This window comes from Bos javanicus, chromosome 23 (assembly GCF_032452875.1).
Source record: "Bos javanicus breed banteng chromosome 23, ARS-OSU_banteng_1.0, whole genome shotgun sequence".
NCBI lineage: Eukaryota > Metazoa > Chordata > Mammalia > Artiodactyla > Bovidae > Bos > Bos javanicus.
The window spans coordinates 24,818,096-24,830,507 of NC_083890.1; the positions used below are offsets into that span (position 1 = coordinate 24,818,096).

The 12,412-nt window shown below is 43.3% G+C and overlaps 1 protein-coding gene across 10 annotated transcripts; it reads left to right on the top strand.

Annotated features, from left to right (window-relative positions):
• Window positions 1-666: 666 nt before the first annotated feature.
• On the top strand, window positions 667-11,071 carry TMEM14A (transmembrane protein 14A). Of its 10 annotated transcripts, none has more exons than XM_061398429.1 (7): window positions 667-773; window positions 3,547-3,630; window positions 4,287-4,386; window positions 4,922-5,006; window positions 7,221-7,322; window positions 8,593-8,680; window positions 10,462-11,071. In XM_061398429.1, exons 4-7 carry the CDS (start codon window positions 4,937-4,939, stop codon window positions 10,499-10,501), a joined length of 300 nt encoding a protein of 99 aa, XP_061254413.1. In that variant the 5' UTR covers window positions 667-773; window positions 3,547-3,630; window positions 4,287-4,386; window positions 4,922-4,936; the 3' UTR covers window positions 10,502-11,071. The 10 variants fall into 10 exon arrangements, with proteins under 10 accessions (XP_061254413.1, XP_061254410.1, XP_061254412.1 ...); XM_061398426.1 differs by lacking the exon at window positions 10,462-11,071 and adding an exon at window positions 10,264-10,455; XM_061398425.1 differs by lacking the exon at window positions 4,287-4,386 and adding an exon at window positions 1,073-1,196 and having other exon boundaries at window positions 678-773; window positions 10,264-11,071.
• Window positions 11,072-12,412: the final 1,341 nt, after the last annotated feature.

Here is a 12,412-nt window from a genome sequence, read left to right on the forward strand (position 1 = left end):
TGCCTTTCAGTTCTGGCACTCTGTACCTGGTCCCTTCAGGTACTTAAGCCCGGCAAATCTTGGGTTTTACCAGGATGCTGGTCTCCGCACCACATCTAGATAACGTCGTAGATGGTACCATGTAATGAAGGGTGCTCGGGCTTTGAAACCAGACAAACTCGGACTCTAACCTTTGCACCTCACTTAGGAGTTGAATTTGTGGAAAACTCCTTCGCCTCTCCGAACCTTAGCTCCCTCCGCTGAAAATAGGGTCAATCTGCTGGAGAGTACGTAAAAGGCCTGCTGGAGAAGCCCCACAAACGCCCCTTAAATGAAGGAATCTCTATACTGGTTAAAACTCTTTTGCCATCTGGAATCCCCGTTACACCCAGGTCCACGCCCAGTCTCGCTCCGTCCGGCCGGGGGCAGCAGGCTCCAGTCCCAGGATCAGGGCCAGGACCGAAAGCCGGGCCGCCGGAGCGAGTGGCCGGATCCCGAGCGAGTGACCAGGTGTGGCCGCCGCCTGAGATGCTACAGCGCCGGCACTGCAGGTGGTACAGCCAAGTAACAATCTCCGCTGCACCGGGAGGGCACCGGCCGGATACCAGCCGGGTAGGACACCGGCCGGATAGGACCCCGGCCGGATAGGACCGAGCTTCGGAGGAAGGGATGCTGAGCATGCGCGTGCGGAGGCGGGGCCGGTGCTTCCTGGAACCAGCAGCCCCGCCCAGTGCTGGGAGGTGAGCTCTCAGAGAGGGAAGGCTCTGACGGCGAGGTTAGCTTCTCGGTTCCAGGTACGAAGTTTTCCCTTAGCTGTCTCCCAACTTTTTTCTTTTCAGCCGCGGGGAGAGCTTAAGGCTGCAGGTGAGCTGTACATCTGGCTGTACCTTGAGATCTTTCTGCCCGTAATTTTCATGCAAAGGTGCAGAAATAGGCAGATAACGATGCCAAGAAACTTGGGAAGATTTTCCAGGGGGGTGGAGTCTTCTCTTCCGGGGATCGCTTCTCTCCTTTTTCTGGGAAGTCCCCGAATTTCTTCCTTCCAAGGTCCTAAATCTCCTACCTGTCCTCCCTCCTCCTTTCCCGGAGCTAGGGAGAGATGGAGAAAGGGGTGGGGCCCTTGGATCATCGCAGAAATGCTTGGTAAGGTTTCAAACCTTCCCAGCACCACCCAGACTTCACTCGAAAATGTCTTTCAAGCCCCAAGGAGTTCAAAGGTAGGTAATTATTGATACTCAGCATATGGAAATGCTTTTTATATAATAGCTTAGGGAGATCTCTTAGTGGGTTCTCCAAATGTTGGAGGGCTAGGGACAAGGCAGGTCCCTGTCACCTAGTTTTGTGCGCTGAGCAGTAAATCGTTTTGCTGCATTGCACCCAAGATGCTTTCTGGCCTTTCCAAGGGGTGGGCACTGCATTCGTGATGGGAGCACGTGATGCATCGCGCACACCATCTTCATTCCCGTCCCCGCCTTGTTAACGCAGCCTCTGGCTTTCCTGTGTGATTCTGAGCAAATCAAACCGTCCTGCAACGGAAAAGGAGCGACAGGGAGAATTGCCTTTGTTTGGATTTTCGCTGTAAACCCTTACAAGAGTTGAGAATAGATTTCTTTTGGCTCCTTAGAACAACACTCGGCTCCCTAAGGATATGAAGGGCTTTTTCCTGGCAATAGAGCTATACCGAGGGTAGGTCGGTTTCAGAGTATCTTAAGGCAGAAGTTATTCCTGAGTTTAGTCCTCAAGGACCTTGACTGGTGCAGAGGAGAGAGCTCAACGGAAGTGACTCTACATGAGGGCCCCAAGAGAGGATCAGAGAAAAAACTGGGGAGCTTTGAGGAGGGAAAGGAACCAGCCTTCCACAACAGGTGATCGACTTAAGGAAAAAACTAGATTCCTAAGTTACCACCTGATGATGAGTGATCTCTCTCATAACTTCACCTCTGTATGTAAGGACGTTTCCTGACTGTATGTTGGTCATCTTAAACTGAATATGTTGTTTCCCTGTCTCAGGAAACGGCATCCCCGCTAGTGGTCCAAGCCAGAGACTTAATCCCTTCCCTACTCCCCCCCCAACCCCACTCCCCGACTCCGGGCTTGTTGACTCAACCCCCTGACCTGTCCACCTCACTCCACTCTCATTTCTCCAGGCCAGACCACCATCATCTCTTGCTTGGCTTATTGCATCAGTCTCCCAGCCCATCTTTACCATACTCCCTTTACAGGGCTTCCAGGAGTAGTCCGGCCCTTACTCACCAGCGCCTGCTCTTTTCACACCCCTTGCACTTCTCTCCATTTTAAAACCACACCATGCTGTCTCATGCCACTAGGCTTTTGTAGGTATCCCTCTTCTGCGTAGGACACACTCTTCCTTGCCAGACTCCTCCCTTGCTTTACTGCTGCCGGCCTCAAGGCCCCAGCTGGGTCCCTGCTTCCTCGCAGAATGAAGCTTAGGCTGCCAGCCTGGGAGGGTGAAGCTCCTGGTTATAGGGCCTGTGCCTCTCCTCCGAGGGCTCCCTCAGGCAGCTGCGGCCTTCCCGGTGCTGCGCTGGAAGTCCTGGAAGACCAGGGCTGTGTCCATCAGTGGGGCTTTCCATCTCTTCCTGCTGCCTCCACATAGAAGACACCCAAGAGATAGTCATTGATGTAATTGAGTATACATGCAACTTATATCAGTAATATTATGGTTTGAGTCTATGAATGCCTGCATCATAAATCACCCTGCCTCAGTTGATTTCTCATTGTGCTGAAGTAGTATAGCCCTTGTTCACATCAAGCTTAAAAATGGGTGTAAGAGTGAAAGGGAGGAATCATCATTTGAGCAGCTAATATTTGTTGGGTGTTCAGTGTGTCCCAGGCATGGGTTCTGAGTGCCTTACAGCGTTAACTCATTTCATCACCGCAGCAACTCTGTGAGGTAGGTATTTTTATTATCCCTGCTTTACAGATGAAGAAACTGAGATACAGAGAGATTAAGGAACGAGCCTAACATTACACGTTGGTGAAGCCAAGCATACACTGTGGAATGTGATGGGCTCCTTGAGAAAGACAGGAAGTAGGACTGGACGTGAGGTGCTCACAGGGCTGAGGGTAATAGGTCTCCAGGTGGAAGACAGTGCAATGTGGGCTAAGCCACGAGGCCAAGAAGTGCTTAACCCAGAATTCAAAACTTTCAGGAACTTCAGTCTCACTTGTACGTTCACTCTTTTGGCAGCTAACTTTGTTTTTGGAAGTACTACTGATTAGGAATGAAACTTCTCTGAGTCTGCTATCTTGGTTCTGCTGTGTGACCTCAGGGCTGCTACTTGCCTTTTCTGTGCTTTAGTTGCCTTATCTGCAAAGTGGATAATGATAGTACTTACCTCCTAGGGTCGTGGTGATAATTAAATGAGTTGATACATATAAGGCCTTACAATGGTGTCTGGCACGTGGTAACTGCTCAGGAATGACATCCTTATTATGATTTATCCATGGTTTTGGAACACACGTCCTTCCTTCTTCTATATTCAGCCCCACTGGACCACTTCTTGGGCATCAACAACCATCCTGTTTTAATTCTTCATCCCACAGACATTGAGAATTTTCCATCGTTGCCTCCTTTTCAGCGCCATCACCTCCTGTGCCTTGGGCTCCCAACCCAGACCCTTCCTCACAGTAAGTGCTAGCTTACCCTCCTTTTCCATTCTTCTGGGCGAGTTTGTTACCAGTTGCTGCAGAGAATTAAAGACCAGGTTAACCTAAATGGCAAACAGTGAGAAAATTGTGAAAATACAAAAAATTCTCATATACCATTCCTCATGTATACAAAGATAATTGTTTTTCCCAGGGAGAAAAATAGAGATGTAAAAAGATGTGCAGTCACCGCCAGGAATCTTAGAATAATAATTAAAAAGAAAAACTCTAGAGCTTATCCTGTCTATTCCCCTCACTTTGGGGGAGTTGGCCTTTTAGGGATGGGGCATGGTCCAGGGTCCAGCAGCCACTAGTGACCAGAGGCCATGTGTCCAGCCTGTAGCCAGCACTCCTTCTTTTACGTCTTGGAGAATTCCAGGCAGGATTTCCATGGAGTTTCTTCGAACTTTTCACCCATGGGTGTTTCAGCTGCTTCTGTGAGGCCTGCAGGATCTCACGGTCACTCAGTTAACTTCCTGTCAGGGCTGCATTGCATAGCATCCTTCAGTGGTTTCCCATGGACCAAGTGTGGGTGTCTCTGCCACCACAGGAGAACTGTCTCACAACAAAGCAGAGAGCACGTTGAAAGGGAATCAGTCAACAAGCACACGTCCTTGTTACCCCTTTCCTGTTCTTAGGTGTGAAGAGGAGCGGGTACAAAAAAGAAAGAATTACAAGATAGAGTTAAGGTCAGGGATGTTAGAAGAGCAGACGCTCCAGACCAGGTGGAAGGTGCAGGTGGGAGTGGTTAAGGGGGTTAGGGATGTGGCAGGGAAGGGGCGTGGTTAAGGTGGTTAGGGGTGTGGTTGAGATGGGGCGTGGTTAAGGAGGTTAGGGGTGTGGCTGAGAAGGAAAGTAGGTTCAGAGGGAGATGGTGCGTAGAGAATGTTGGTCGGGGAGAAGGGGGCAAGTTCCAGGCACGGGAGTGCAAAGTGAACATGGCAGGGTCACTGCCCCGCTAGGAGACCAGGCTAACCAGAGCAGAAGTCTTGCTGGGGAGTGGGAAAGGCGTCCCCAACTGAGAGGACAGCAAGTTTTGGCAGACAGGAAAGGAAAATCAGCCTCAGGTGTCTCCCTGAGTTATCTTGAGAGTGATGAGGGTGAGGGGGACGGCGGCTGAGTGTTGGGAGAGGGGGAAGATCCAGCTGCCCTTTTCTTAGTGAACTAGAGAAATTAATTTATATAATTCTGTGGAATGCACATCATTTTTATATACATTTGCTCCCCCAGACTCTTTTTATTTGTAAAATATGTCCCTTCCCCCTTGCTTTAGACTTGAACCTTGCCAATGGACCTGATTGGTTTTGGTTATGCAGCCCTGGTGACGTTCGGAAGCATTTTGGGATATAAGCGGAGAGGTGAGGCCAAACCAGATTTTTCATCAAAAGGACCTGGTGGGAGGTTGTGCTGGGATCATCTGAGGAGTCTATAACATAAATAGGACATGAAGTCCTCAGGTGGCTGAGGACCAGCATGTGGTGGGAGGATTCGGGGAAGGAGGCGGGTTCCCTGCGGCTGGGTGAACAGAGCCTGTCATTCCAGAGCCTGGGCGTCTGGGTCTCCCTTCATCTGTTAATATCAGTTGCATAATTGACCTAAACTCCTCAGGGCTACTCACTTATTATCAGATGAGTTTGTTTTTTTGTTACATACTCATAGTGTCAAAAGGGCTTCCCTTGTGGCTCAGGCTGGTAAAGAATCTGCCTGCAATGTGGGAGACCTAGGTTCGATCCCTGGGTTGGGAAGATACCCTGGAGAAGGGAACAGCTACCCACTCCACTTTTCTGGCCTAGAGAATTCCATGGACTGTATAGTCCATGGGGTCGCAAAAGTGTCAAAAAACAGAATTATGTTGATATTGTGTGTTGCAACAGAAAATTTGTTCAATACTTAGATATAATATCTGAAGTAGTCTCTTCATCTCTGTCCCAAGATGGAGAAAACACCCAGTTGATAAAAGACTTTCATGGAGAAAAAATGAAAGGCCAAGTTTTCTATTTTAGTTTGTTTAAGGTAAATGCATTTATATAATCACAGTGTCCCAAATTTCTCTTTCTTATTTTTGTAAGAAATTCATAAAATGAAGTTATATTTTGAAGACTGTTTTCTTAGTGACATTGGAGGACTTGAATTTCAGGTCTATATGGTTTTGAAAGTTACTTCTTTTAGTGATTTTTTGCTGTTGCTGCTGCTAAGTCGCTTCAGTCATGTCTGACTCTGTGCGACCCCATAGATGGCAGCCCACGAGGCTCCCCTGTCCCTGGGATTCTCCAGGCAAGAATACTGGAGTGGGGTGCCATTTCCATCTCCAGTGCATGAAAGTGAAAAGTGAAAGTGAAGTCACTCAGTTGTGCCCGACTCCTAGCGACCCCATGGACTTCAGCCCACCAGGCCCCTCTGTCCATGGGATTTTCCAGGCAAGGGTACTAAAGTGGGTTGCTATTGACTTCTCTGAGTGATTTTTTGAGGTGTGGGTAAAAAAGAGCTTGTGTGTGTGTGTGTGTGTGTGTGTTGGGGTTGCTGGAGGGTGTGGCAGGAGAGGGTTACTTTAGTTATAAGACATCTTCTTCCACTTGTTGCCTGGAGAATTAAGCTAGAACCTAGTGCATGTGGCTTCGGTTTCTGGATGGGGGTGTGTGTGTGTATGTGCATTGCTGTAATGGTTCTTAACCCTGCTGCAATCTGAATTTTCTGTAGATGTTTTAAAAAACAGAGATGCCTTGTAACTGAATCACTTTGCTGTACATCAGTAACTAATACAGCACTGTAAATCAATTATATTTCAATAAAAACAAATGATACATTGAAATCTCTCTCCCCCAAAAAAACCCCAGAGGTGCCTTGACCCTAGAGATTCCAATCTGATAGATTCTAAATAGAGTGAGTGCCTTGAAGTGGGGACTATATGTCTTAGTCACAGTATCACTGGTGTGTACCCTCTTGCTCCCTACCCCGGGCAGAGGAAGTCCTCTCTGTCTGTCCCAGTGCCCGGGGCAACACTGGGCGGGTACTGGGTGGGGAAGGGGATGGGTTGGCAGCTGGTTAGCTGAATCAGAGACCGGGTTTTTCCTGTTACTCACTGTGGTCCTGATCCACCCCTGAGTTGTGATGTGTTGAGGCTGGAAGCTTTGTTAATTATTCAGGACAGAACCACTGCTTGGTTTGCATAGGACCCCCTCTACCTCCATGAGTTGAAAACATCATTTATCTTATTTTTATCATCACAACCTGAGAGTGAAATAATAGAGGCAAAGAGAATAGGGGGAATAAAAGAGGGGCATAAAGAAGTTAGATAATTGTCTAAGATCATGCAGTTGCCATTGGAAGTGCTACTCCAAGGCAGGCTTTATCTCCACACCCATCCCTCCCATTGCTGTGTACTTGGGGTTCTGCATGAAGCAGTCATTTCTTAGAAACTGTCCATGGATAGCTGATACATGATTTGGCAGTTACAGTACCCAAGAAGAAACACATTTTTTCCACGTGTTGCATCTATCACACATTAAGTGATAAAGGCATGTCTTCATTTGCGGATTTTCTATCTGAACTCTTACTTTTTTTTCCCCCCACAGGTGGTGTTCTGTCTCTGATTGCTGGTCTTTTTGTTGGATTTTTGGCTGGCTATGGAGCTTACCGTGTCTCCAATGACAAGCGAGATGTAAAGCTGTCACTGTGTAAGGCGTTTTTTCCCTGGTTATGCAGAATCAAAGCTTGGGGGTAGCTTTTTAATACCCAGCCCAGGTGTCCTAGGAAATACTGGTGAGTTGGCAGGTGGCAAAATGCTTGTGTGGAGATGGAACGCTATTCTTGTTCCTTTCTACACAGACCCGATCAAAAGTAATGACGTTGCTGCCAGGACTCAGAAGAATATTTCTGTAAAGTTTGTTACTAGGAAGAGAAAATACAATTAGAAAAAATGAGGAGTTAGGTCTGAATTTTCTGCTAACCCTCCTAAATGCACGTTAGCATGGTTTTTATTATTGTGAAAATATCTAAAAAGAGACAGTCTTGGATTGTTTTATTGAATTTACAAACTGCTTTTAGATCCCACTTTGCCTTAAGATTGAACCTAGAAAGCAAGGCTGGGGTTTCCCTGACTGTCCAGTGATTAAGACTTTGCCTTCTAAGGCAGGGGGTGTAGGTCTGAACTTCTGGTAGTGGCACTAGATCCCACATGCTGCAACTAAGACCTCGCACAGCCAAATAAATAAATATTTTAAAAAATGATACACATATATTGGGCATTTTATTCATATGCACTTAAACAGTTAATGTATCTTATTGCCAGTCATGTTGTTTGTGTATCAGCAAGTGATTTTGCCTTTAAAGTTGTTCTTAAATTGTGATATCAATGGCCTAGTCTCTTACATAATCTCTCATCATAGTGGTTCAGCTCCTAAAAGGCTGGTGTGTGCTTCTGAATTTGTATTATTTTTAGACTGTTGTTATATATTTCGTCTCCAAGCATTCATTTTTTTGAAAATGAAATGCTACAAAATAAAGTCAGCCTTTTCCTACTATTATTTTATTAATCAGGTCTTACTTTAAAGATTCACTTTAGAAACTGATTCTTTTCCTTCCATTTATTGGAAGTCTCCTGTGAGTCTAGGCATACTGCCTAGTATTCCCGAGGAAACTTGGAAAAGATACAGTCCTGGCCTTCCCAGGAGTGTTCTATAAATAGAAATTTAAGTTAGAAAAACACACTTTTTCTTTTCAAGATATTTCAGTAATGGATTTTAACATGCTTGTTTACTCAGAAACCTTTTTGATTAGCTAATTTATAAAGTATTTTGACAGAACACTTTATCTTTTCAAGAACATAGCAACTCAGTACCAACACATAATCATTGTTATATCAGAAAGCTGAAATCAAATCCATCTGTTTCACAAGCAAGTACTGATAACATGTTTGAGGGGTTCATGCACTGGTCTGTTCTTTAGTTACAGCTTTCTTCCTGGCCACCATAATGGGGGTGAGATTTAAGAGGTCCAAGAAAATCATGCCAGCTGGACTGGTTGCAGGTTTAAGGTAAGAAAAACCTATTTTGATCTATTCTTTCCTCTGCTGTCATTTTGAAGTGCTGAATTTTGAGCAGAAGTCAGTTTTAACTTGAAAGGTCAAAGTAATTTTTATTACAGTCAGCATGACTATAAAACCTTCAAACATCATCCGTTCTGGAGAAGGCAATGGCAACCCACTCCAGTGCTCTTGCCTGGAAAATCCCATGGGCAGAGGAGCCTGGTAGGCTGCAGTCCATGGGGTCACAAAGAGTTGGACACGACTGAGCTACTTCACTTTCGCTTTTCACTTTCATTCATTGGAGAAGGAAATGGCAACCCATTCCAGTGTTCTTGCCTGGAGAATCCCAGGGACAGGGGAGCCTGGTGGGCTGCCATCTGTGGGGTCGCACAGAGTCGGACATGACTGAAGCGACTTAGCAGCAGCAGCCACAGCATCCATTCAATCAGTTGCTGACATTTATGTGCCTGGGAATGTTTTTATCAAATACACTTAGTGTTGCTATAGTATCTGATCACATGTACACAATTACCTTTTTTCAGAATAAAGAATTAAAATCAGCCTCATTTTTTCTCAGGATTTACCTGTCTGAGACAGTAAGTGTATTCATTTAAATCTGATCTCTCTCTTAGAGAGTTCAACAGTGACAGTCTCTCACAGTTACTTTGAGTTTTTAAGGGAGAAAACTTAATATTTTTAAAAAAGATAAACAGGGAGCTTCACATTTCTCTTAATCTCAGTAATTCTTTCCATGAGATTAAGCACATTCCCAAGTAAAAATTTGTGAATAACATTTTAAATTCTTCTTGGAAGCTGCATTTATATGTTGAAAGCTATCAATGTGTTCATTTTCTTTGATGTAGGTTTTCACTTTTGGCAATTTATGCTAAAAAAATAATGAGATATATCCAAAGACTGATGTCTATTGCAACTCTGTGTCTAGTTGAAGATATGATGAACTGAAAAATTAGAAGCAGCTTGAAAATTAACCAGTAAGGAAATGGTTCAATAATTGTTTTGTCCACTTAGTGGAATATTGAGCAAGCATTGCATCTCATATTTTCAAAAACCATTTAGTGATGTTTGAAAATATTAATGACAAAATAGGAGATGAAAACAGAATAAACAACCAAATATAGTGTGATCTCAATTTTTTGGAAGTCTGTGTATAGAAAAACAAGATAGGAAGGAAATACTTCAAATACTTCATGTTAGTAATCTCTAGGTGGTAATGGAATGAGAAATTTTCTGCTTTCTACTTTTCAATCGAATTTTCTAGTGTGGCTAGATACAATGTTTATGATTTGGAAACAAAAGTGTGATTATACAGGCCTGATTTCTAATGAGGGTCCCGTTCTAATGATGGTACTTGGTGGTGGAAAGTCAAAGTAGGGTTTACAGGTTAAAAAGACAAGACTCCAAGCTTGGAAAGTAGCTGAGATTGTAATAATAACACAAAATTGCCCCTTGCTGAGTTTTTCAAGCTCCTTGCCTTTACTATCTATTGAAAATTTTGTTTCCTAACATTTCTCTTATGAAAGTTCAGCCCAAATTCTCAGAACATTAAATTCTGATTTTTCTCCTTCACTTAGTGAACATTTTTTAAGTGGCCAGTTCAGTCACATCTGGGAAGTTCAAGTACAGGGATCCTGAGAGCATCTCTGGCCCAGGGAGTAGCAGCAGAGCCGCACCCTGGAAGCCAGGGTCTCGTACCACACAGGTTAGGTGGGCATGTGGGCCTTCTCTCGCCTCCTGAGTCACCTCCCCTGGCCTGTCTTGTTTTAATCCAGCCTCTTGATGATCCTGAGACTTGTCTTACTGCTGCTTTGAGAAGCCAGAGAAAGTGAAAACTAAATCTGAGTCGTTCTGCTGTAATGGCCAGAAGCCTACTGTTTGTACTGAAAAGATAAATTCCAGTGTGGAATGCTCAGTGTGGTCTTATTTTATGTTGGAAACTACCCAAGAAACACTGTCGCCTCTAATATGGACGCTAGTTTGAGGGATTTTTGGTTTTTTTTTTTAATAAATAGTTTAACCGTTTTCTAATTGTTAGATTCTGATTTCATTAAAGATATTTTAATGAAATTGTGATGTACATCATAAATTGTGATGTACTCTTTGATTTTCTATGTCATGTTTTATAGATGGTGGTTCCAAATACTCATGTCTGGAGTAAGTTTAAACTATAAACTATAACTTATCAGATGATGGAATGCCCTAAGCGGGCTTCATAGAATGCTCTTGTATCTATTTGTCATTTGTGTTATATTCGATTTTTTTTCCCATTTTAATTGTATTTCTGCCAGTGGTTTTTTTTTTCTTTAATAAACTTCATCCCCAGCACACTCTGTACAAATATTATGTATTCAGTATTCAAATAAAAGACCTGTTTTAAGCCTGTTTCTCTCATTTTAAAGTCTTCTCTATATCCTTATCATCTTTGATAGTATTTTTCCCAAGGATTCTATTTTACTCCCTTTATAATAACAGAAAATAAATAAAAGTTTAAATGTTTACAATTTGGAATAATAAAAAATATTAAGAAAATATACTGATACATGGCTCCCTGATTGTCATTCCTTAATATTTTATGTTAAATAGTGTTAAACCACTGAGGACATCAGATCACCCTCATTCTATACTGTGAAGATCAACTACAATTAATTAACTACCATTCTCAAAACCAACAGCAAGAAACATCTCTATTTCCAGGGAATCCTGCCATTTTCAGAAGACAAGACAGATGCAAAGATGAAAAAAAAAATCTGTCTTCCCCTTATTCACTTACAAAATATTTTCAATATTATTGCATAAGTTATAGGAACTCATTGCAGACAAATCAGAAAATATGGACAAGCTAAAAACATCTGTCCTCCTTACCGGCCTTTTTTTCTCAGATTGAGCAGGTGTTTAATAGATGTGCATTTTTCCTTGTGGCTATGTCTTAATGAGTAGAAACATGGCATTCGCAAGGTAGAAATTGGGTACTTAATTACGTTTAAAAAGAATCCTGTGTGAGAGTGGCTTGTGTGTGAGGGCGTCTCTTCTTTTTTCCCCTCTAATCTTTGTTTTCACAAAATAAGTTCTCTTTCACACTACTACATATAAAATAGGTAACCAACAAATACCTACTATATAGCACAGGGAACTATATTCAGTATTTTGTAATAATCTGTGATGGAAAATAATCTAAAAAAAGATGATAACTGAATAACTTTGCTGTATACCTGAAACTAACACAGCATTGTAAATCAACTATATTTCAGTAAGTTTTTTAAGAAAAACAATACAACTCCAAATAAGTTATCTCTGGGTCTGCTCGTGATGCCCAGTATTAAGGCTTTCTCTCCACCTCCTCTTCTTCTGTGTCCCAAAACTTTCTCATTTCAGACAGTTGGTTGTGGGGATCCCCCTCTTTCTCTTTCACATATTTTCACCAGCAAAAGAAAAAAAGGGGAGCAGGGAGGAGCTGACATAGTCACCTTGGTGCTCTTCTACAATCCTTCGTTTGATTCTTGGGAAGCCCAGAGACATTAAGTGATTTTCCTAAAGTCCCTAAGCTAAAGGGTGGGAAGGACCAGAGCTGTGATCTCTTCTCTCCAAGCCCACCACCTTCTGGATACTCTCATCTTAGCAAATGTCTAATTTGTATTTAACTACTTTTGATAGGAAGAAGCCATGTTCCAAAATTAATAACAAATACAAGAATACAGATAGGGGTAACCAAAATAAACCAAAGCT

Coding starts and splice junctions, on each gene's coding strand:
- TMEM14A (XM_061398426.1), top strand. CDS start 4,937: ATGGACCTGATTGGTTTTGGTTATGCAGCCCTGGTGACGTTCGGAAGC. Junction 5,007..7,220: donor TTTGGGATATAAGCGGAGAG/GTGAGGCCAAAC, acceptor TTCCCCCCACAG/GTGGTGTTCTGTCTCTGATT. Junction 7,323..8,592: donor AGATGTAAAGCTGTCACTGT/GTAAGGCGTTTT, acceptor TCTGTTCTTTAG/TTACAGCTTTCTTCCTGGCC.